General features: G+C 49.0%; 1 protein-coding gene across 2 annotated transcripts; it reads right to left on the bottom strand.

The window, feature by feature from the left end:
- Positions 1-7267: 7267 nt before the first annotated feature.
- Positions 7268-20759, bottom strand: Spring1 (SREBF pathway regulator in golgi 1). Of its 2 annotated transcripts, none has more exons than XM_090320168.1 (5): positions 20599-20759; positions 10803-10932; positions 10286-10437; positions 9954-10067; positions 7268-8742 (listed from the first exon to the last, which is right to left on the bottom strand). In XM_090320168.1, exons 1-5 carry the CDS (start codon positions 20707-20709, stop codon positions 8659-8661), a joined length of 591 nt encoding a protein of 196 aa, XP_090176294.1. In that variant the 5' UTR covers positions 20710-20759; the 3' UTR covers positions 7268-8658. The 2 variants fall into 2 exon arrangements, with proteins under 2 accessions (XP_090176294.1, XP_090176293.1); XM_090320167.1 differs by having other exon boundaries at positions 10776-10932; positions 20599-20757.
- Between the last annotated feature and the right edge of the window lie 300 nt (positions 20760-21059).

The raw sequence follows: 21059 nt of genomic DNA on the forward strand, positions 1-21059 counted from the left end.
AGGTTAAAAGTGCAAATTCCTGCTGTTCCCTCATGGTCAAGGCCCTCTCCAGAAATGGTTCCTTGTGGCCTTTAGAACCCTGCCAGGAAGAACTTAGGTAAAGATCCCATAGCTCAAGACCCAAGACAAGAGACAATGATGAAAAGATGTATTCACGCTGATCTATTAAGCCAGGGGTCTGCTAACTCTGCTCCGAAGGTGACATCAACATCTTTGTAAATAAAGTTTTATTGACACACAGGTACAGTATCTCTCTGAATACTTACAATCTGGATCTTTACAGGAAAACAAAAACAAAAACGCTGCTGGCTTCTGCTCTAGACTAAGCTCTCCCTGCACCTGACCAGTGGACAGGACTCACTGGGAACCCCCAGCCATGACTTGGGGAGTTACAAGCTCGAGAAAGAGCAGAGGTTGCACAATTTCAAGCCCTTCTATGCATAACTCTATCCAGTGCACGTGGTCTGCGAGGCCACCAGGTGGAGGAGAAAACACAGGGCTGGTTTCAGTTCTGTGGCACCTTCACATCCTCCACTTCACAGGGAAGCCTGCATGGTTCTCAAATGTGGGGCACCCACATTTTATGTTAGAGTGCGAGACATGACAGTAGCCCCAACTGCCAACTTCATGGCTGGCCTGGCATGCCACCTCCTTCCTATGCTTGGTGAGCTCCAGATCATATTCCAAAGCCTCATTCAGGAGGTGTGTGTGTGTGTGTGTGTGTGTAGATGTCCACACACCAAAGGATGATGGAAACAGTTTCATTCTCTGTGTTTTATCTTGCTGTAATTTTTTCTTTTTCTTTTTCTTTTTTTTTGCCAATCCTAGGGCTTGAACTCAGGGCCTGAACACTTTCTCAAGGCTAGAGCTCTACCATGTGAGTCACAGCACACGTCCAGCTTTTTATTTTTCTATGTATGTGGTACCAAGGAATCAAACCTAGGTTTTCGTGCACGTTAGGCAAGCATTCTACCACTAGGCCAAACTCCGGACCCTTGCTGTAATTTCCTATAATTACTTTGTAATTGGAAAAATACAAATGTCATCATAAAATACCAGGCAGTGTCCTCTGTCTAATGCCCACATGAGAATGACTCTCCTATCCTTTTAGGAGATGGTAGTATAATCCCTTTAGTGCTTCTTGCCATCAGGATTATTTCCCTTTTCACCCTGGCTGCCAAGAAGCTTAATTGTATCAACTGTGCTGCTGTCTCATGACTAAAATCTGCCATTAGCTTCTACTGAATGGACCCAAATTGATACAAAGCTTCTCAAATCCAAACACAGCAGTTCTGTACTTGGGAAAGGAAGACCAGGATGAGTTCTATGCTGCTTAACAGAAGACTGTCTAGAGACTCAGCATGGTGTGGAGATCTGGCACAGCAGATCCTAAGAGGGCTCTGGTGGTATTGGCATCTAGGGCCTTTCAAGCCATTCTCAAAACTAGAAGTTTGAGATGAACTCAATGTTACGTTGCAGACCTTGCTTCCTAGCATCTGGCCCAGAGCGAGGCACAAAGAAAATGACCAGGGCCACACATCAGGGTTGCTACCGACAGAGGGTCACAAAGGATCACCCAGGTCTCTCAACCTCAGCACACTGACATGGTGAGGTGCAGCGGCAGCAGTGTCTGGGTCTCCACCAGCATCTAAGCACATGGCCCCCTCCACCTCTGCTTTAGACCAGCATTTCCAGAATCACAGGGGCCGTGTGTGTCCTGTTCACCCCATTCCAGGCAGAACCCTGGGCGAGCAGCTCTCCCTGCCTTGACACTGGCCTCAGGACCCACAGATCAAATACGAACTCAGCACCTTGGAGAATTGAGGACCAAGGGCCTCAGTCCTCGGCCTGGTTGCCATCATGGAGAGAGGGGGAAACACTGTGCTGAAACCAAAATGACTCCAACTCGGAACCAATCAAACTTCAGGGCAACGGCCAAGTCCACTGTCCTCCAATGAGCTGCTCATTTAGTGCCCCAAGCCCAGCAGGAACTTCCTCCGCTGTAAGTTGTGCAAAAGGCATACACACTGCGTTTGCGCCACCCTAAGAAGGCGCTAGAAGACTCCAGGACAGTTTCCTGCAGCAGGCAGTTAGCTGTGTTCTCTCTGCCCCAGGAACCAGCTACACCCTAGTTCTGTAGAGCTCATTCGGGCTGGAGTTCACAAGTGACTCCCACACCTAAGGACATGATTCCCCTAGCTGCACTGGTAGCTGGCACATGATAGAGTGCACAGCACCCTTTGTCAGAGTGAAAGTGGCCAATAGGCCTCGCCTATGTTTTGTTCTGTAGAGGCAGAGAAAGGGGCGGCCCTGGGCGTGAGGTCAGCGCCAGCAGTGACCCTCCATCTCTGGAGGACCCCTTTTCTGAATCTCTGCCCGCAATGGCACCAGGACCTGGTGTGTCATCATCTGATGGCTTCTATCTACAAAACAGCCCCATTGTTTTCGGACTGGCCCAGGCTGAGGATGGAAAGCTGGGGAACTGGTGCCACCTAGCGGCAGAGAGAGCAACTGCTTGTGTGTGGCTCCAGCACCGCCACCCTCCCTTCTCCATCCACTCCCCCTGGAAACAGCACCCACACGTGTCCTCTATGCTGCAACCTTGCAGCTCTAGGGAGCTTGAAGACCACATCTGACTCGCCATGCAGTCCTTCCCTGTGTTAAATCAGGTCAATGAGCTTATTTGTGTCAAATAAATTAGCCCAGCCAACTGCTATGCTGCCGCAAGACTATTTATCTCTGGCTTCCGAGTTGGCACTGAGCAGGCTGTAGGCCAAGTCAGGCAGGTCCAGATGTCAGGGACAAGGCCAAGGGGCCCAAAGGGCTGCAGAGACATATTCCCCAGGGGAAACTGAGTCCAGTGAGTCCAGTGTGGGTGGGGGATCCCACGCCTCTAGAAGGAAGCATTGCAAACCCCAGTCAGTACCAAACAGCACCTGCTCAGGAACACCTTTAAAACAGAGGTCCGGGGCCAGGAATGTGGCTTAGTGGTAGTGTTTTCCCAGCATGTGTGAAGCCCTGGATTCAACAGAAAAAACTGGCACTGTGGCTCAAGTAGTAGAGTCCTAGCTTTGTGCAAAAGAAGATCAGGGACAGTGCCCGGCCCCAAGTTCAAGCCCCAGGACTAACAAAACACAGAGCACCTGCTGGAAATGGCTCATGCTTACATTAATTCTAGCCGCACAGAAGGCTGGGATCGGAGAATCACAGGCCAAAGCCAGCCCAGGCAGCAAAGCCAGACAATCAGAAGTGGAGCTGTGGCCTTGAGTACAAAAGCTCATGGAGGGCCGGGAGTTTGGCCTAGTGGTTAAAGTGCTTGCCTAGCATGCACAAAGACCCGGGTTCAATTCTTCGGTACCACATACATAAAAAAAAAAAAAGCCAGAAGTAGTGCTATGGCTCAAGTGGCAGAGGTTAGGCTTGAGAAAGCCCAAGACAGTGCTCATTGCTCAGGCCCTGAGCCCAAGCCCAGGACTGGCAAAAAAAAAACAAAACAAAACCAAAAAACCGCTCAAAACTCATGGACAGTGTCAAGTCCCTGAGTTTAAGCTCCATGACTGACCCGGGTGTGGGGGGGGAACATGTGTTCCAGACACTGGACTGGATGGGCCATGCTGGGTGAGCTCCAATCATCTTTCACAGTGCAGTGCATCTATAAGCTTCCCCTAATATTTTTATTTTAATGACAGCATTTCATGTTGGAAAACAACATACTTTGGAGATCCACTTAGAAGTGGGGTTTCACTGATCCCCTTGAGTTTTGTGAGGGCCTAACAGCTCTTGCCACATAAATGCCTAGAATTCCTCCCTACCATGAAAAAAATCGGAGCAGGAAAAGGGAGGCAGAAATGCGAAGGCAGAGCCCTGTGCAATGTGTAACCGCACAAGGGCTTTAACCTGTACAGAATCCATTTCCAAGGCAGGATACAGAAACTGGGTGTGTGCTTCCTGCCTGACAATGAATTGGCTAAAACTGGATTAGTGAACTCACCAGCAGGATTCATTTATTTAACATAAATACCAAATACTCACTTATGTACAAAATACCAGCATCACTCTTCACTGGAACTTCACTGGGGCAAAGTTTGAACTGGGCCCAATTTGGGGTAAGAACACTTCTCCCTGCAAAATACAGGTGCCTCTGTAACAGAGCAAAGCTTCACAGGTGTAGGGCTGCAACGCAAGAAGCTGGTCCCGGCAGAGGAAGTCACAATGTCTATGGAAAATCTAGGAGGAACCTGCAGAAAATGGTTGGCCTAGTTAGTTGGTTGCCAGGAAAGGGGGGGGGGGGAGCAGCCCTGATGGGAGGAAATGGGCTCAGAGTGGCTGGTCTCCATGCCTCCAGGAGGATGACAGCAGGGACAGGGGATTATCTATCTTCAATCAGGGCTGGGATCTCTAGTTACTCAAGAAAGAATTGTAGGGGCCAGGAGTTTGGCCTAGTGGTAGAGTGCTTGCCTAGCATGCACGAAGACCCGGGTTCAATTCCTTGGTACCACATACATAGAAAAAAATGCCAGAAGTGGTGCTGTGGCTCAAGTGGTAGAGCTCTAGCCTTGAGAAAACCCAAGGACAAAGTTTAGGCCCTGAGCCCAAGCCCAGGACTGGCAGAAAGAAAGAAAGAAAGAAAGAAAGAAAGAAAGAAAGAAAGAAAGAAAGAAAGAAAGAAAGAAAGAAAGAAAGAAAGAAAGAAAGAAAGAAAGAAAGAAAGAAAGAAAGAAAGGAAGGAAGGAAGGAAGGAAGGAAGGAAGGAAGGAAGGAAGGAAGGAAGGAAGGAGAGAAAGAAAGAGAAAGAGGAAGGAATTTTAATCAGCAGGATTTCTTAGAAGTCACCCTCCTTGGTCAAATGAGAAAAGTAAAGCTCAAGAGGTTAATTTCAAGATCATTAATGCCTGGGCCTCAGTTGATAAAACTGGGATACTACACACAGAAACATCATGGCCCTACCATTACCTATATACATGCATGTGCACACACAAACACACACATCAAGTGCAGTAGTACATGCAACACTTGGCCAAAACATCTGGGGCATATTCAGGCAGTACAGGTTTCTATACATACTGCACCTGGTGTGTCTATTTACACCCATGTCAAAGATCCACTGAGGAAAGTTTTAGAAAACATTTCTATCTTGGCATCTCCTAATAAAGCTAACTGCCCACAGGACAACACACATGTACATAAACACATATGTATGCATACTTCCTCTTTGCAGTAAGATGTGGTCAGTAGTCCAGAATCGTATATTACTGACAACAGTATTTTCTCTTAGCAACTCCACTTTTAATTTCAGGATTACCTGTATGCACACTGATCAGAAGCTTATATTCAATATTGCACTAAAAGTTAATGAATCTTTTAAAACCCCAATGGCTGAATAAGTTATTTCTGCAGAAACTCAGAAAGCGTCCACTTATCAAGGATGCATTTCTAGCAGTGATGTTTTGTCCCTTGAGTTCCACAGGCACAGCCCTGAGAAAAAGCACGACCAAGCTAGTGTTGCCCGTACAGCTGCTTTGCTGGTTGTTTAACTGGTAAGCTGTTGTTTCGTTGTAGTATTAACGGCTCTACTTTGGATATGCAGTCCAACTCTACCATCAGAGCTGAACCAAGTTGTAAAGAACTGCTGGGGGTTTGGCTGAGAAGTGGGGTCCCAAGCCACCCTTGGCTACTTGCTCCCCTTCATATCCTAAAAACAGATGGCCCAGCCAAGCTGCAGACTAACAACTGATGACAAAGCTGTGGTGACTTTGATGAACTATGCATACACCACAGAAGAACCTGCCTGGAAAGCCACATCCAAGAGCCGAGATCAGGGAGAAAGCTCAGAATCTGCTGAAACTTGTTTGAACTTCCTTTTCTTCCTAGCGTTTTACTTATGACACCTTTCTTAGTAGAATGACTAGTGTGCTGAACAGACTTCTTAGTGACAGCCTCCTGACTTCCATCCCCACACATGCCACTCCTTTTGCTGGGAGGGAGCCCCAATGGTCAAGAAGGAAAGCGGGTGCTAAGTCTGGGCCTCTGAAGACAGGTGGGATCAGGAGTGCAGCGAAGAAGAACACTAGCAGGGACAAGGATGCTGAGCCTCCAGGTGGCCCTGAGCTGCACAGACCTGTGAGAAAGGAGCGAGGCCTGTGAGGATTATGGGTAATTTAATCAGTGGCTCTTCAGTGCAGAATGCCAGGCCAGGCAGCGAGGAAGTCAGCAGTCAGAACTGGAGCTCTCCATTCAGCCTCGGGGACAGACAAGAACCCAGACTCCAGCTTCTTCCCTAGGACTGAGGCCAACACATTCTGGATTGTGGGGTGTCCTGGACACAGAGGACGGCGGGGAACCTGCCCTCCACCCATGGAGTGCCGGCAATACTTTCCGGCTCCAGCTGTGACAAGAATGTCTCCAGACATTTTTGGAAGAGTTTGAGAAAAGTGAGCTACAAACTCCAAACTATCTCAGGACTGAAAAGCCAAGGACTTAGGGCTTGGTTCAAGAAAGGGAGAAAAAGACCGGAGATGTCATGAAGAGGTGACTCACCATAGAAAACTGGTAACTGGCCCACCAAAACGTGCAAAAAAATGATCAAACAGAAATGAACAGCACTTGTGTATTATTGCTCCACTTGTGGACTTCTACACACAGGTGCAAAAAATAAATCAAGTTTTGATACATATAAGGAATATTACGATTAAAAGATCATTTCAAAAGAGCTGAGACATGGCTCTTGTGGCCCTGGATTCAATCCCCAGTACTACCAAAGTAACACAATCAACAATAACACAGACATAAATACAAACGTCAACACTAAAACTTAGGAAAGAGTTTTAAAACAATCAACTGTACACAGGGCTGTCCGAGGAATGGTATTCTGCCCACCCTCGTGTTGAGTTGGCAAAAATGGTCCAGGAAAGCCTGAAACCACACACACACACATGCTGGCCTGGATGGCCCAGGAAAGCCTGAAACCACACACACACACACACACACACACACACACACACACACACACACACACACACACACACACACACACACACACACACACACACACACACACACACACACACACACACACACACACACACACACACACACACACACACACACACACACACACACTGGCCTGGAGTATTTCATGGAGTACTAAGTGGTGGTGCCACTGTGTAACTGAAACACAAGCTGCTGTCTGGAATAGGTCACGTGGCGGGGGGAGTGGTCCAGGTATGGTTTGGGGGTAGCCTGTTTTTTTCACACCTGTCGCAGGCCCCTTCCCTGCTCTGCATGCTTTCCGCTCCCACCACAGCACAACACAGGACACTCACAAACGGAGGTACCATTGGAGTCACCCTCCCAACATTCCGCATCTAATGCACCCAAAGGGATGTCCAGTAGTTCCAGGGCATTTCCCTAAACTGCCAGCCCGGGTCACACACAAAATGAAAGGCCCTCAATTCTCGATTCTATCCAGGAAGTGGAAGGCTGTGGGGAATCCGGGGTCGGCAGACCAGGGAGGCTGGGGCCAGGTGTGAGAGGTGGCTTGCTAGTACGACCCAGAATGTGGTAAATTCCCCAAATGGTGTCCATGCGCAAATCAAGGCCAAAAACCCATATTCCATGGCCAAGTGGGGGGATCTTTGGGCTGTGGGACTGATTTCATTGTCACACGTCTGGTGTTGCTCCCAGGGCTGAGTGGACCTGGGCTGTGACCTGAGCTGCAGATGAAGCCCTTGTCTGGGTTCCCCCATTCTCCCTCAGTGGGGAGCCTGGAGGCCACACACCTCTTCCACACAGGGGAGACATAAGGCCTATACATGCCTTTCATGGTACTGCCCCAGAAGGCAGGCAGCACAGAGAATGAACATGTAAACAGATGCGGAATGCCCCACGCCAGGTGATGGTTCACACAGACCATGGCAGGACCAGGGGGCAGGCCACGTGTACCAGCAGGGCCCAGGAAGGTGACACTGGAGATGTGGTGTCTCGCCCCAAGTACATTAGCCCAGCCACACAGACACGGAAAGTACTCTAAGCTTCAGAGGCGGGAGGCTTGCTGGCCGTTCTGCCAGACTCCAGATGGAACAGCACTCTGAAGTCTGGATAAATGCAGATGCTGGGATATGGTCATGAGATCCTGTGCAAGACTGACTCAATATGTTAAAACACCACCCCAAAATAACTACCACAAGAGAAGACCCACACTCTTGGAGCAAGCTTTTCATACAGGGTGGAAAAGGAAAAGTGGTGACCTGACCCCTGCACACCACTGAGCTAAAACAGCAAGGCATTTCCTATACAAACACTGTATTTCCCCCACAACTCCAAAGAAGTCCAATAAATAATCGCACAGTGACAGCCCGAGTGAGACGACCCCCAACGATGGTTAGAGGTCCCCGCTGGTGCCAAGTGCAGCAGGACCCCAGGGCAGCTGGCACTCCTTCCCTGATAGGCACCGCTTGGGGCTCCCACTGCTTCACAGAAGTGCTCCAACAGCTGATCTAGCCAGGCGCTGAGCACAGCCACGTGACGCCACATGATCCACAGGAAGTGGCCCTCACGCTGCCGTCCACTGTGTCCTCCTCAGGCAGTAGACAGGCCTGGACTGGGAATTGATTCCAGGCAGGAGTTCTGCAGCAGACTCCATGTGCCTCCTGCAGCCCATCAGGCGGGGAAGAGCTCAGGCGGGCTCTCCCCGTAGCAGTACTTTGCTATGGGGTCCCGGTACGTGTTCTCATGCTGCACGCTCTGTTGGCAAAGGAAGACAGGTGGGTGGTGAGAGACACAGGACCACCATGTACCCGCCACATTCTCTGCAGGAGGCTGTACACTCCACCTCCCAATATGCCTATGCCTTCCCAGGAACTTTCTGGAACAAAGAGGGTTGCTTCACAGAGAATGCCAACCAGGAGCATGAGCCTAGGAATGGCTGCTGCTTTCTGACTACCCGAGATCACCTAGGCAGCTTGGGACAACTACTTAAATTATCTGAACTGGACTAAGATCCCGTGGATGGTCACACTTAGCCCAGTGCTTCAGAGAAATTCAGTTCCTGGGGGAGCCCTGCGGAGATCCAGGGAGGCACCTCATGTCCCTTCCAGGAAGCCCACACCAACCTAAGGATGGGCAACGCAAAATGCCCTCTACAATGGGCTCATTTTTCAGCGCCTTGCTTTCAGAAAAGCAACTTGAGATGTTTGGCTAGTGAGGGGGTCATTAATTGCCCTAGAACTAATGCTAAGTGACTAACGTATTTAAGTATTAACGAAGTTGAAAAGTCAGGGGCAGGCGGGGTATGAGTGAGTGCTTGGGTCAGCCTTCCCCACACTCCTGAAGTGCATTCAGACAACTGAAACCATGAGGAACTTTTCGATGCTTTCCGATGTCCACTACCTCCCTGAAACACGTCCTCAAGGAATCTGGGTGCTCTCAGAGCAACCCCGAGAAAAAGAAAGGGATCACAGAGCCCCAAGGAATGGCATATCTCAGACAAGGCCAGGAAAACCCTAGATATATCAGCCTCAGGCAGGCGCTCTTGGTGCCAGCCCTACAACATACAGCAAACCCTCTGGATCCTAAAGTAAACCACAACTCTGTCCCATACAAAGCACTGCTAACTATGAGCAGAGCTGCTGGAAAGCCTCTGACAGAGTCCAGGCCCACCCAGACTTGGAAAGGTAATGTTACACTGGTAATTAAAGGGCAAGTAGGTCCATTAGACAGGAGAGACACAACCTGCTAGGCCCAGACCTAAAGCAAATGCCTCTCTTGCCCACACTTAGCAAATCCCATGCTGATAGTGGGAGCGCCCACCTTCCACCACACCGTGTCACTGGAGCCCCCTCCCCTGCCTCTGCACTGCACCCACGTCCTGCCTGCTGAGTACTTGCTACTTCCCTCCAATGGCAGCTTGTGCCTCCCCCAGCTAGTGAGGGCACCCACCGCTCCCCAGTCCTCACCTGGGACGAGGTCCTGCACTTGGCCAAGCACAGTTCGAAGTGGTCTTCGACTGCCATGAAGAGGTTCTGGAAGGCCACTGCAGCCCGGTTGAGGAAGCGCTCCAGGAGAAGTTGCTATGGAAACAAAAGTTAGGAAGAATTCCAGGCCAAGGTAGCACAGGGCACATGGGGCTATCCCTGCTCCCTAAGAGGGGACATGATTAGATTAGCATGCAGCAGTCACTCTGTCAGGGCCTGAAGCAGCCATCTGCTGTCTATGAAGCTCCTTTCTGACTTCCATGACAAGGACGGCCCCATGCACAGTAGAGGGCAGCCACACAAGGGGCTCATACCTTGCTGGGCTGCAGGCAGCATGAGACACAGTACTCGTAGGCCCCGCAGCAGCCGCTGGCCAGGCAGCCATCACAGCAGTACTGCTTCGTGCTGGGGACACTGGTGTCACAACAGCCGTTCGCCAGTATGTCCTTCCTCTCACAGACGTAGCCTGAAAGCAGAAAGCACCTGGGCTGGAACCCAGCAGCCCAGGTTGGCCATGCCACAGGGTTAGAGCACAAGAGATGGGATGAGATCGTCAGGATCACAGAAGACGAGGGCGGGGCTAAATCAGCCCGTGAATTGCAGGGAGGGGCCTGTCAGTGTTCACTCTGACCCGCCGTGGTGGGAGGGAACCTGGAATGGAGAGGCAGGCCTCAGAGGCAGATCTGAGAAGTGCTGGGAATGGGTGGGAAGGGACCACGCCGTGGATGAACCCTGATCAAGCCCAGTCTCCACAGACAGCCCACAGTGCTGCATCAGCAGACCATGGGAAGAAGGGCGACATACCCAGCTCATCCGTGATGAGGTGCTTGCCTTGAATGGAGTTCCGGCACTGATTGCTTGGTCGGCTGCTGTTGCCCAGGTTAAACTGTACCTTCCACGGAATGGGCTGCTCGTGGTCTTGAACCTGGAGAAGGCTTCGATCTCTCACAGCCCGCTCCTCCTAGGAGACAATGAGGTTAATGAGGTTAGCACAGCTTTCCTTACTATCTCACCAATTCTCCACAAAGCACAGTAAGACAACATTCACACCGAGAAGCTTGCACTCTCCTGACGCAAGCGGTGTTGGGGTAAAGTGGGAGGTTAGGCTGGTGCTCCACTGGGTACCACAGACCTGGCTCTGAAATGATGTACACATTATTTTTAAATATGTATAAAAGACTGGTTTTAATTTGGAAGGAAAAGTTTTGACCTTTTAAATATATTACCTTGCTATTCAAATGCAGCCAGGCACAGAGGCTCACGTTGGTAACCCTAGCTCTTGAGAAGGGGAAAACAGGAGGATCACAGTTCCAAACTGGCCTCAGTGCTTAAACCTAGCACTCCAAAACAAACAGGCCACTAAACTTGAGAACTTGCAAAATGGAAGAGGAAACTGCTTTGAGGCTGTCAGCAGGGTGGAAAACAGACACAAGGGGGCCACAGTCCTTCATCTGCACTTCCAGGCACTCTGGTGGCCAATATACGGGGAACTGCAGCAGGGCACAAGCCACCAGGGTCTCCTGGGAGACAGGACTGTCAGCTCACATATCCTTCCACACAAGTGTCCCGCTACACCCGGGGAGCACTGCCCTGGGCAAGACCTTACCCCCCACACCCCCAGCCTGGAAGCCAGGCCAGGCAACCAGCAAGCTCTCAAACTACCTTTCTAGAAAGGAGCCAGAAAACAAGCCCCACATGGGACAGCCACCTCTGCTTCCAATTATTCCAGGAAAACAACCCAATTACACAACACCATCCCAAAGGCTTTCAGTGTGGGTTAAGCATCCCCCGTTCCAACAGAGTCGTAGGGCATTCATCCCTGAGAAAGGCCTGCTGTCCGTCACTTTATTTTTTTTAGTCTGTCACCTTATTTTTTTAAAGCAAAAGAAATCCAAGGCGATGTTTCTACACACATGTGCGCGCGCACACACACACATACACATACACATACACACACACACACACACACACACACACACACACACACACACACACACAGAAATGGGGGGGGCTAGGAAGGCCAACGACAGAGCAATGACTAGATAGGCACAGGCACAGACCGCTGTACCAGCCCTGATCTACCCAACACCACTCCTCCAGAGAAGCAGGGCCTGACCATATGCAAACGCAGCTACATGTGGTGCTGAAAACAAGCTGCCTCCAGAGGCCACATCCACTTGCCAAACCTCTGTAAGACGAGGCCTGCAGGCCAGGATGCTGCAAGTCCTTGACCAATCAAGGACACCAGGCTGACACCACTGGATGTCTGTAGTGTGCTAAGCAGGAGTCAGGTGCTGACTAATAGGCACATGCTAGCTACACGGCGACAGTTACAGTCAAGTATATACACGGCTGAGAAAGGAAGAAAACGACAGGTTGTGCTACACCCTGGGAGTGACAAATGAATACTGAGATCATCTTCAAGGCCACGTGCCAGCAGCTCACATCGATAATCTTGAGACTGAATCACAGTCCAAAGGCAAAAAACTGTTCTTGAGAGCCCATCTCTAACCACAGCTGAGCCGGTGATTCACACCTGCTACCCTGGCCATGACAGGAAGTTTAAGATAGGAGATTACAGCCCAAGTGTGTGCCCAGGTGGGAAGCAAGACCCTATCTCAATTATAACCAGCCCAAAAACAGGGCTAGAGGCATGGTTCTACAGTACATCTGCCTGGCAAACACAAGTGTTGACAGATAGATACATAATCATTTTCTGAATATCCTTAATTTAACATAAAATACAACAACAACAACAAAAAACTATGCTTGCTATTATCAAAAGGAGAAACTAAGTGATGGGTCTACACTGTAGACTCTACAGGCAATATGCCATCCTTGTAACATTTCTGCCAAATTATAATTGTCCCAAAATAGAGGGGTTAGAAGCTTAGCTCAGGTGGTAGGCACCAACGAGTATAAAGTGTCACACAGAAAGTTTGAGTCCTGTTGTCAGACCCAAAAAAATTTTATTTAAAAGAAGAAACGTGATTACAGACAGAAATTACCTACAAACCCATCCGTGAGATAAGTATTTTTGTTTTGCATATTAGCTTCTTATCTGTTTACACCACAAATCAAGGTGTTTTACATTAAGGGCTTCTTGACACTGATGGGCTAAGACATTCCTCAGCACCACCTGACCGGGATCCTGACGTTTTCAGGGCTGCCCATGGCATCAGTGGGCCATAACTTAATAAGCATACCCACTTATCAACATTAGGTCCCAGGTTTCCTTATCATGGATGGGACTGCAACTACATGTGGGCTTTCTAAAAATTATCTTGTAGCCACATGCTGATGGCTCATGCTTGTAATCCAAACTAATTCAGGAGACTGAGATCTCAAGATAGAGGTTCGAAGCCAGCCCAGGGTGGAAAAAGTCCCAGTGAGACTCTTATCTCCAATTAACCATTCAAAAACCAGAAGTGGCTCTATGGCTCAAGTGGTAGAGTGCTAGCCTTGAGTACAAAAAAAGACTCAGGGACAGTGCCCAGGCCCTGAGTTCAAGACCCACAACTGACAAAAAAAAAAAAAAAAGTGTCTTGGATAATTTGTAAGAGTTAAATGTCAGATAGTGCCAGATAAGTTCCTAGCAGTTTTACTTGCCATTTGTAATTCTACCAGTACATAAGTAACGGTGATCACAAGCTTACCACAGTCTTTCCTTAACAACCCCTTCTTTGCTAAATACAAAATGGTCTTGTAAGATGGCTTTAATTTCTAGTCTACCCTCTTAAAGACAGGGCGGCACTAGCTGGCACAGGACAGTGATTCATAAACAACGTGTGCGGCTGGTCCTCAGTTAGTGCCAGAGGAGGCACTGAATACACTGTCTAGGGAATGGGGCAAATCACTTAGGTGCCCAACTGCCTAACTACCTGAAAATGCCTCCCTGCAGCTCCACTGGGATCCGGCCAGCTAACTCCATAATCAAGCTGCCTGTGAACTCAGCTCAGTGGTGACTGCTACTGTGGATAAACTAATACCCACAGACCATTAGGTACAGAGATCAGCAGAGGACAGTACGCTGGCTCTTAGGAAGAGGTTAAAAGTGTTCCTCTCCAAGGGCACAGTGCCCGAGTGCCTCGGATGTACCCCCTGGCCAGAAGAGTCTAGGGAACCCTGACGATCTCTTCCACCAGAGGGGAGGTCTAAACTTTCCTTTTTTTTACCGCACTGGTGAAGTGTTCACACTCAAAGGCATGGTATTTTTGCAAAGTTCTAAGAATAGAGACAAGGAGGTCAGGTCTCTTGGCCAGGCCAGGAGTTCCCAGCAGCTGTAGCTAGGATGCACGCACACCAACCACGGCCGGCAGATGCTGAGGGCAGCCACATGGGAGGGGCACTGGGGGACAAAGGAGCAGATCTATGAGGAGACACTGGAACGTCTGCTTGTCCAAGGCCTCACATTTATGAAAGGCGCATTAGAAACTGGGCTGTCACCTCTGGTGTCAAAGGCAATACATGTTCCTGTGTCCCTGTGTGAGCAGCAAAGCACCAGGCACTGCTGCCACTCAAAGTACTATAAGCACCTCACCCTCACTCCTCCCCATACCCCAACAATGGAGGAGATTTCTAGCACAACGGTAGAAAATTCTAGCACTCTGAGTGGTAGGGAAAGAGTGCTATGGCTCAACTGTGAAGACCCGGCAGGAAAGCTGGCAGGAAGAATCTAGGCCCCATGGGTAGCAGGGTGACCACTGCCCACCTCCTTCACACACTTCCCCAAGAAACCAGAGCAAAAGCAAAGCAACAAGTCAGATTAGCAACCCTCTCAGGATTTACTACACTTCACCTGAGGCAATGCTAAGTGGGCACCAATTTACATACGTAATTACTTTCAAGCTCTTGGGAGATATGCAAATGGCCCTGAGCTGCACCACGGGAGTGCTGGAGGACACTGGCTGAGGCAGAGGAGAGGCTGGCCAAGACTCCCCGCTTCAACCCTGGGGTCTCACTCCATGATGTCATCCTGGGTTGTTTGTATCATAAATCATGTCTTCTGCCCAGGCACACAAGAGGGGACGTGGCAAGCTTGATTCCAGGCTCTGACTCTAATGCTCAAACATCTAGCAGCCTGTCTGGTCGACAGGTGCCCTTCCACACCTGCTATGAACTTGGCACCCTGGACACTTAGCGTTATTCATCCCCAGCTCTTTCCCCAAATGCATTCCCACCAGCCTCACCTCTCCTGCTCCACCTGGAACAATCCCAATTATCCCCCAATGCATTCATTAACAGGAAAACCAAAGCAAAAGGAATCCGGCCACAAAGGCTAAGCAACTATTTTCTAGGCAAAAGCTGCGGCATGAACCCTGGGTATTTAATCCTCTAACAGAAACAGAACTAAGGATCCACAGGCAGCTTCCACGTTCTTGTGGCCTCTTCTCCACCAGCAACAATATCTTCCTGGCCCTATGGGCATGCTCCAAAAGCCTACTCCCACACAGGCAACCCAGGCTGGGAAGGCATGAAGCTGGGGGTAGAAGGGTGGTGGATGACCAAGACAAGTCTCACAGTCTTTTGCAAAGGCAAGGACAGACATGAGCCCTCAGCACAGACCAAGGTTCAGTCCTGGTCACGCTTGCACACTAGTCACCAATGTGTGCTCAGGTGCGTTAGAGCTGTAGATGTTCTTATGGAAAAAAAAAAATCAAAAAAAACTCTTAGGGTGTTTACTTCTTTAAATCAAGCTTTAATTCGCTGAAAAACATTAACTTCTGATGTTAGCACTTATTGTTGTTGTTTTTGTTGGTGATGGGGCTTGAACTCAAAGCCTAGGAACTGTCCTTGAGCTCTTCCATTCAAGTCTAGTGATCTACCACTTTGAGCTACAATCACACCTCACACCTCCTGTTTTCTGGTGGCTAATTGGAGAAAAGAGTCTCAAGGCCTTGAATTATGATCCTCAGATCTCTAGAATAGAATTATAGGTGTGAGTCACCAGCACCCCGCTGTCAGTACATTGCAGGGCCTGAGCACTGTCTTTGGGCTTTCTCAAGGCTAAGGCTCTACCTCTTGAGCTACAGCACCACTTCTGGCTTCTATGTATGTGGTACTGAGGAGTTGAACCTGGGTCTTCATACATGCTAGACAAGCATTCTAGCACTAGGCCAAACTCCCAGCCCCATCAACACTTTTTTTTGTGTGTGTGGGAAAAACAGTTATAGCTTCCAAAAAACAATTTAGTGAGAAAAGGGACCTTGCTTTGCTGTTGCTGGGGATCTTTACAATGTCTGGCCAAGCTCCTGGGGCAGCCTTGCATTCAGTCTGTCCTCTATTGTTTGGGTTGAGTCATAGGAGGAAGCCCCCTCCTACAGCAATGGAGCTGGGGAGGGAGGGACTATTAACAACCACAGTAGTGGATGATATTCACCACACTGGGACACCAAAAGCCACACATTTGGGTTCTTACAAGTTCACCACAAATAGCGCAACGCCTGGAGAAAACAGTGCTGAAGTTCCTCAGAAAGCTAAAGGGGTTTAACTACTGACTCACCAAGTCCACCCCTAGGTATGGACCCAAAAAGAAGAAAAGCATGGGCACAGGCAACCTGGAACCCACCAGCTGTCTATAATGACAGGCCCACAGAACCTGGAAGATGTTCACAGCTGGAACTTAAAAATTCTGGTCTGCCAGGAGCCAGTGGCTCACTCCTGTAATCCTAGCTATTCAGGAGGCTGAGATCTGATGGCAGTTCGAAGCCAGCCCAGGCAGGTAAGTTCAGAAGAGTCCTATCTCCAATTAACTACCAGAAGACCAGAAGTGGTGCTGTAGCTCAAAGTGGTAGAGTACGACTAGCCTTGAACAAAAAGAGCTCATGGAGGGTAACCAGCTCCTGAGTTCTAAGGCCCATGACTAAGGAAGGGGGGAAAAAAAGTTCTGATCCGTGCAATGCCTGGCTGAATCCTGAAAGCATGAAACAAATGAAGACAGCAGTCATATAAGACCACGTATACATGACTCTGACTACATCTAATACCTGGACTGTATAAAACAACAGTAACTATCTAGTTATAATTGCTTAGAGCTAGTGTGGGGGGGGTTAGAAAGTCCATTAAAATGTTCTAATATTTGACTGGAGGTGGCCAGCCAACTGTGAATTTCTTAGAATTAAGGAGTAGTAAACGTCAAATTAGTTAATACAATTATACAAATATGAATTGTCTCAATAAAGCTTACCAACAGTTCAGAATATGGACCTGAAACCATGTCATTGAATTTTTCCTGCACTGTTACAGTAAAATCCACAAATCGTTTTGCACTGTGAATGAATCGTTTTGCACTGTGAACTGATCTTATGCAGATCAGCTAAATGCTGACACACATTTTCATTACATATTATCAAAAAAAAAAAGTCACATTTGTTAATACCACCAGTGATCTAAAAGGAAAAGCCTTTTGGTGTTGAGAAGTCAATATACTTGGAAGAGCAAATACTTTTTCCAAAATTCTAATTCTCACTTGAAAGCTTGAATTTTATCTTTGCCAACAAGTAAGTCAGATGTTTTCTGTAAAGCAACAAGTTCACTTCAGCAGTTTTCAGGCAATTACGTTCCACATGGCCAAATCTGAACAACTACTGCTTTCTGGCTTATTCTCTCAGGTAAATGTGGTACTCCCTGGAAAAGCTGCCAGATCAGCTTGAAACTCAACTGCCAAATGTTCTTCTTGCTCAAGTCAATATCACAATGTTCTTTTTCTTTCTTTAATTTTGGTAGTGGTACTGGAGTATGAACTCAGGGCTTCATGCTTATTAGGTATTCTACCATTTGAACCATACCTCTGGCCTTTTTTGCTCTGTTTTTGTTTGTTTTTTGCCAGTTGCAGGGCCTGAGCACTGTCCTTGGACTTTTCTCAAGGCTAGACCGCTACCACTTGAGTCACAGCACCACTTCCAGCTTTTTTTTTTTTTTTAATGTATGTGGTACCCCAAGGAATCAAACCTGGGTCTTGGTGCATGCTAAGCAAGCACTCTAACAATAGGCCAAACTCCAGCCTTGCTCTGAATGTTTTTGAGTAAGGGCTTGCTTCTTGCCCAGATGCATGTCTAGACCACAATCCACCTATTTTCTGCTTCCTGCCCTAACTGGGATGACAGGTGTGTAACATAACACCCAGATTCTTCCACTGAGATGAAGCCTCAAGGCTTCATCTTCAATGCTGTCACAATGGAGGTCATTTAATGGGGAAAATGGCCTATTTGAGTAATGATTCACACAATACGGTCACAGGTCAGTGTTTTCTGGAGAGGAATTAAATCCAGAGAAACTTACAAACTAAGAAGTTTAGCAACAGTTTTAGGGGCCTACCAATCATTCTACCACTATCACCTAAAACATTACAGTTATGGACCACAAGTTGAAAAAAAGTCAAAAAATGAGGATGGTATGCTGAAGTTCTTAAAAAGCGATTGTAGAGTGCTTGCCTAGCATGCACGAAGTCCCAGATTCGATTCCTCAGTACCACATACATAGAAAAATGCCAGAAGTGGTACTGTGGCTCAAGTGGTAGAATGTTAGCCTTGAGGAAAAAGCCCAAGGACAGTGCTCAGGCCCTGAGTTCAAGGTCCAAGACTGGCCAGAAAAAAAAAATGTGATTGTAGGACAGGGCAGAGTCAGTACTGTCAGAGCCAGGAATGGAAAATTATCTGGGGCATGGCAGCATGAGAAGAAAGTAAGCTCATGAAAAGAAGATACTCATTTGGTTCCTGTGAAGGGCCTGGCAGTACTCAGGGGCTGGAGGGTGTGTGGATGAGACAGACACATAGGTTTCTGTTCTCAAGAAAATAAAAAATAGAGTGACGCGAGACAGATAAACAAGAAAATGTACAACAACCATGTTCAATTCAGTTAGCGGTTCCTACTATAAAGCAAGTTTATGGGCAAGAAATGTGCATCAAGTCACCAAGTATGGCCTACTCGCCAGTTATGGTCAGTTAGTCTGATATATATATATATATATATATATATATATATATATATATATATATATATATATATCAGAGTGCAAGCTGGAGTTTTATCTGAGTACTGTATAACCAAGACTGAAAGAATTACACCTGGGGCAGTTCCATGCTCCTGACCAACTTAAAGACCATCACCCCCTGCTGCTGATGGGTGATACTGGGAAGACTAGGGAAGAGCAAGCCATGGAAGAATCAAGAGTTCTGTTCTGTATGGTGGAGCTCACCTGTGATCCCAGCACCAACGAGGCAAAGACAGGAGAGCCCAACACCAGGACACATGGTAAGTGCCAGGTCAGCTTGAGATACACAATGAAACCTTGCCTCAAAAACATTGAGAGCTGGGGATGTAGCTCAGTTCTGGAGCACTTGCTCAGCATGCACAAAGGTCTAGGGTCTCATCCTTAACACTCCAAATAAGGGGAGGGGAGGAGGAGTTCTGTTTTAAACAAGAATAAAACCCAAACACATCAAGAGATAGCAGCAGGCTGGCTGCCAGGGACTGGTGAGGGAAGGAATGGGGAGTGGCAATGAACTAGGTGGGGTCTGGCAAGAAGAAATCTCTTGAGCTGTTGAGGTGGGAGAGATTGCTGCACATTAGGAAAGAAAATAAATTGTATGAGTTCACCCTCAAAAAGTTTTGAGGAAACTCAAGTAGGCAAGCAGGAGAACTGGAGACATCCTAGCCAGGTTAAGCCCAATTATAAACTGGGAAACCAACAGCTTGTGCTGGTTACTGAGCCTGCTAGAGATCACCTGGAGAAGCCAGAGAGGAAGCCAGAGGACCGAGGTCCAGCCCACAGCACTCTCTGGTCCACCAGATTCAGAAGGGGTGCCCAGGACTGAGCTGAGGGCAAGTGTCACATGATTGCCCACATAACCTCCCCCTCTCACTCACCAAAACTGGTCTAGCCAAGGTGACCAGTGGACATAATCCCAGTCCCCTTTCCAGAGTCCCCCCCAGTCTGCTTCAACTAGGGGTATGTGGAGTTCTCATTTGCATTCTTCTCATTTCTCTCTCTTTTTAAAGTTTTTGGTTGGCTGTAGGGTTTGAACTCAGGGTCTGAGTACTGTTCCTTCTATTCACTCAAGGCTAGCAGCACTCTACCACTTTGAGCAACAGCTCGGCTTCTGGTTTTCTGGTGTCCAACTGGACACAGGAGTCTCCCATTGGGATTTTTCTGCCCGGGGCTGGATTCGAACCGAGATCCTCCGATCTCGGCCTCCTGAGTAGCTAGGGTTACAGGCGAGAATGCCCAACTCACTTCTTTTACTTACGAAGTTGACCTGGAGGGTGAAAACTTGTTTTTTTTTTTTTTTTACAACACTGAGATACACTCAGGCTTTCTCTGGGCCACCCTGGAAAGTGGGGGAGGAGGGCTTGCGGCCCGTCTCCTAACACCTCGAGCGCGGACGTCAAGGCTTCTCCACAAGCCTCGGTACCAACGGTCCGTTAGAGCGCGGAGCTGGGGATGCAGGGGATCCAGGGTGGGGAGGGTGGCGAGTCGAGTCCTCGATGTACACCGCGGGGGCTCCGAGACTCGGTGGCGCCCACAACCAAGATCATCGCACCCCGAAGGCGCGAGGTTACGGGTTCGAGCCCCAGCTGGGCGCGGGCCTCCCCCGGGCCCCGCGACCCGCGGCGGCCATTCACCGACCTGCTTGAAGGTGCTGCCGAGGAAGTAGACGAGCGAGAGGCCGAAGACCAGCGCGAGCACCCACCGCTTGCGCAGCAGCCGGCGCCACACCATGGCCGCCAGGTTCACCATCCCGGCACCGACCCCGCGGCATGGCCCCCCCCCACGCCTCCCGCGCGCCGCGCCTCAGCCCTGCACGCCGCGGCCCGGCGGGGCGACGCGCAGACCCGCCAGCTCCCGGCAGCCGGCGCGCGCCGCACCACGTGATCCACATCGAGTCCCAGCCCCGCCTCCGCCCCGTTGCGTCATCACTCCCTCCTAGCAGGCCTCTTCTCTATTGGTCCTTGATTTAAAAAAAGGCGGCTTCCTATTGGTGGACCCTTGAGAAAAGGGGCGGGGATACGCGTACATGTCGATGACGTCGCGGGGGTTGGGTTCTTGCCACTGGGCAGGACAAACCTGACATCGATCCGTCAGGAGGC

The sequence above is a fragment of the Megascapheus bottae genome, chromosome 28 (genome assembly GCF_031878675.1).
Source record: "Megascapheus bottae isolate mThoBot1 chromosome 28, mThoBot2.hap1, whole genome shotgun sequence".
Classification (NCBI taxonomy): Eukaryota; Metazoa; Chordata; class Mammalia; order Rodentia; family Geomyidae; genus Megascapheus; species Megascapheus bottae.

What these genes read in the sequence shown, in the direction of transcription:
- Spring1 (XM_090320167.1), bottom strand. Translation starts at nt 20,709, where the DNA reads ATGGTGAACCTGGCGGCCATGGTGTGGCGCCGGCTGCTGCGCAAGCGG. An exon ending in GCTGCCTGCAGCCCAGCAAG is followed by an intron (nt 10,068 to 10,285) that starts GTATGAGCCCCT and finishes TTGTTTCCATAG; the next exon opens with CAACTTCTCCTGGAGCGCTT. An exon ending in AGTGCAGGACCTCGTCCCAG is followed by an intron (nt 8,743 to 9,953) that starts GTGAGGACTGGG and finishes CTTTGCCAACAG; the next exon opens with AGCGTGCAGCATGAGAACAC.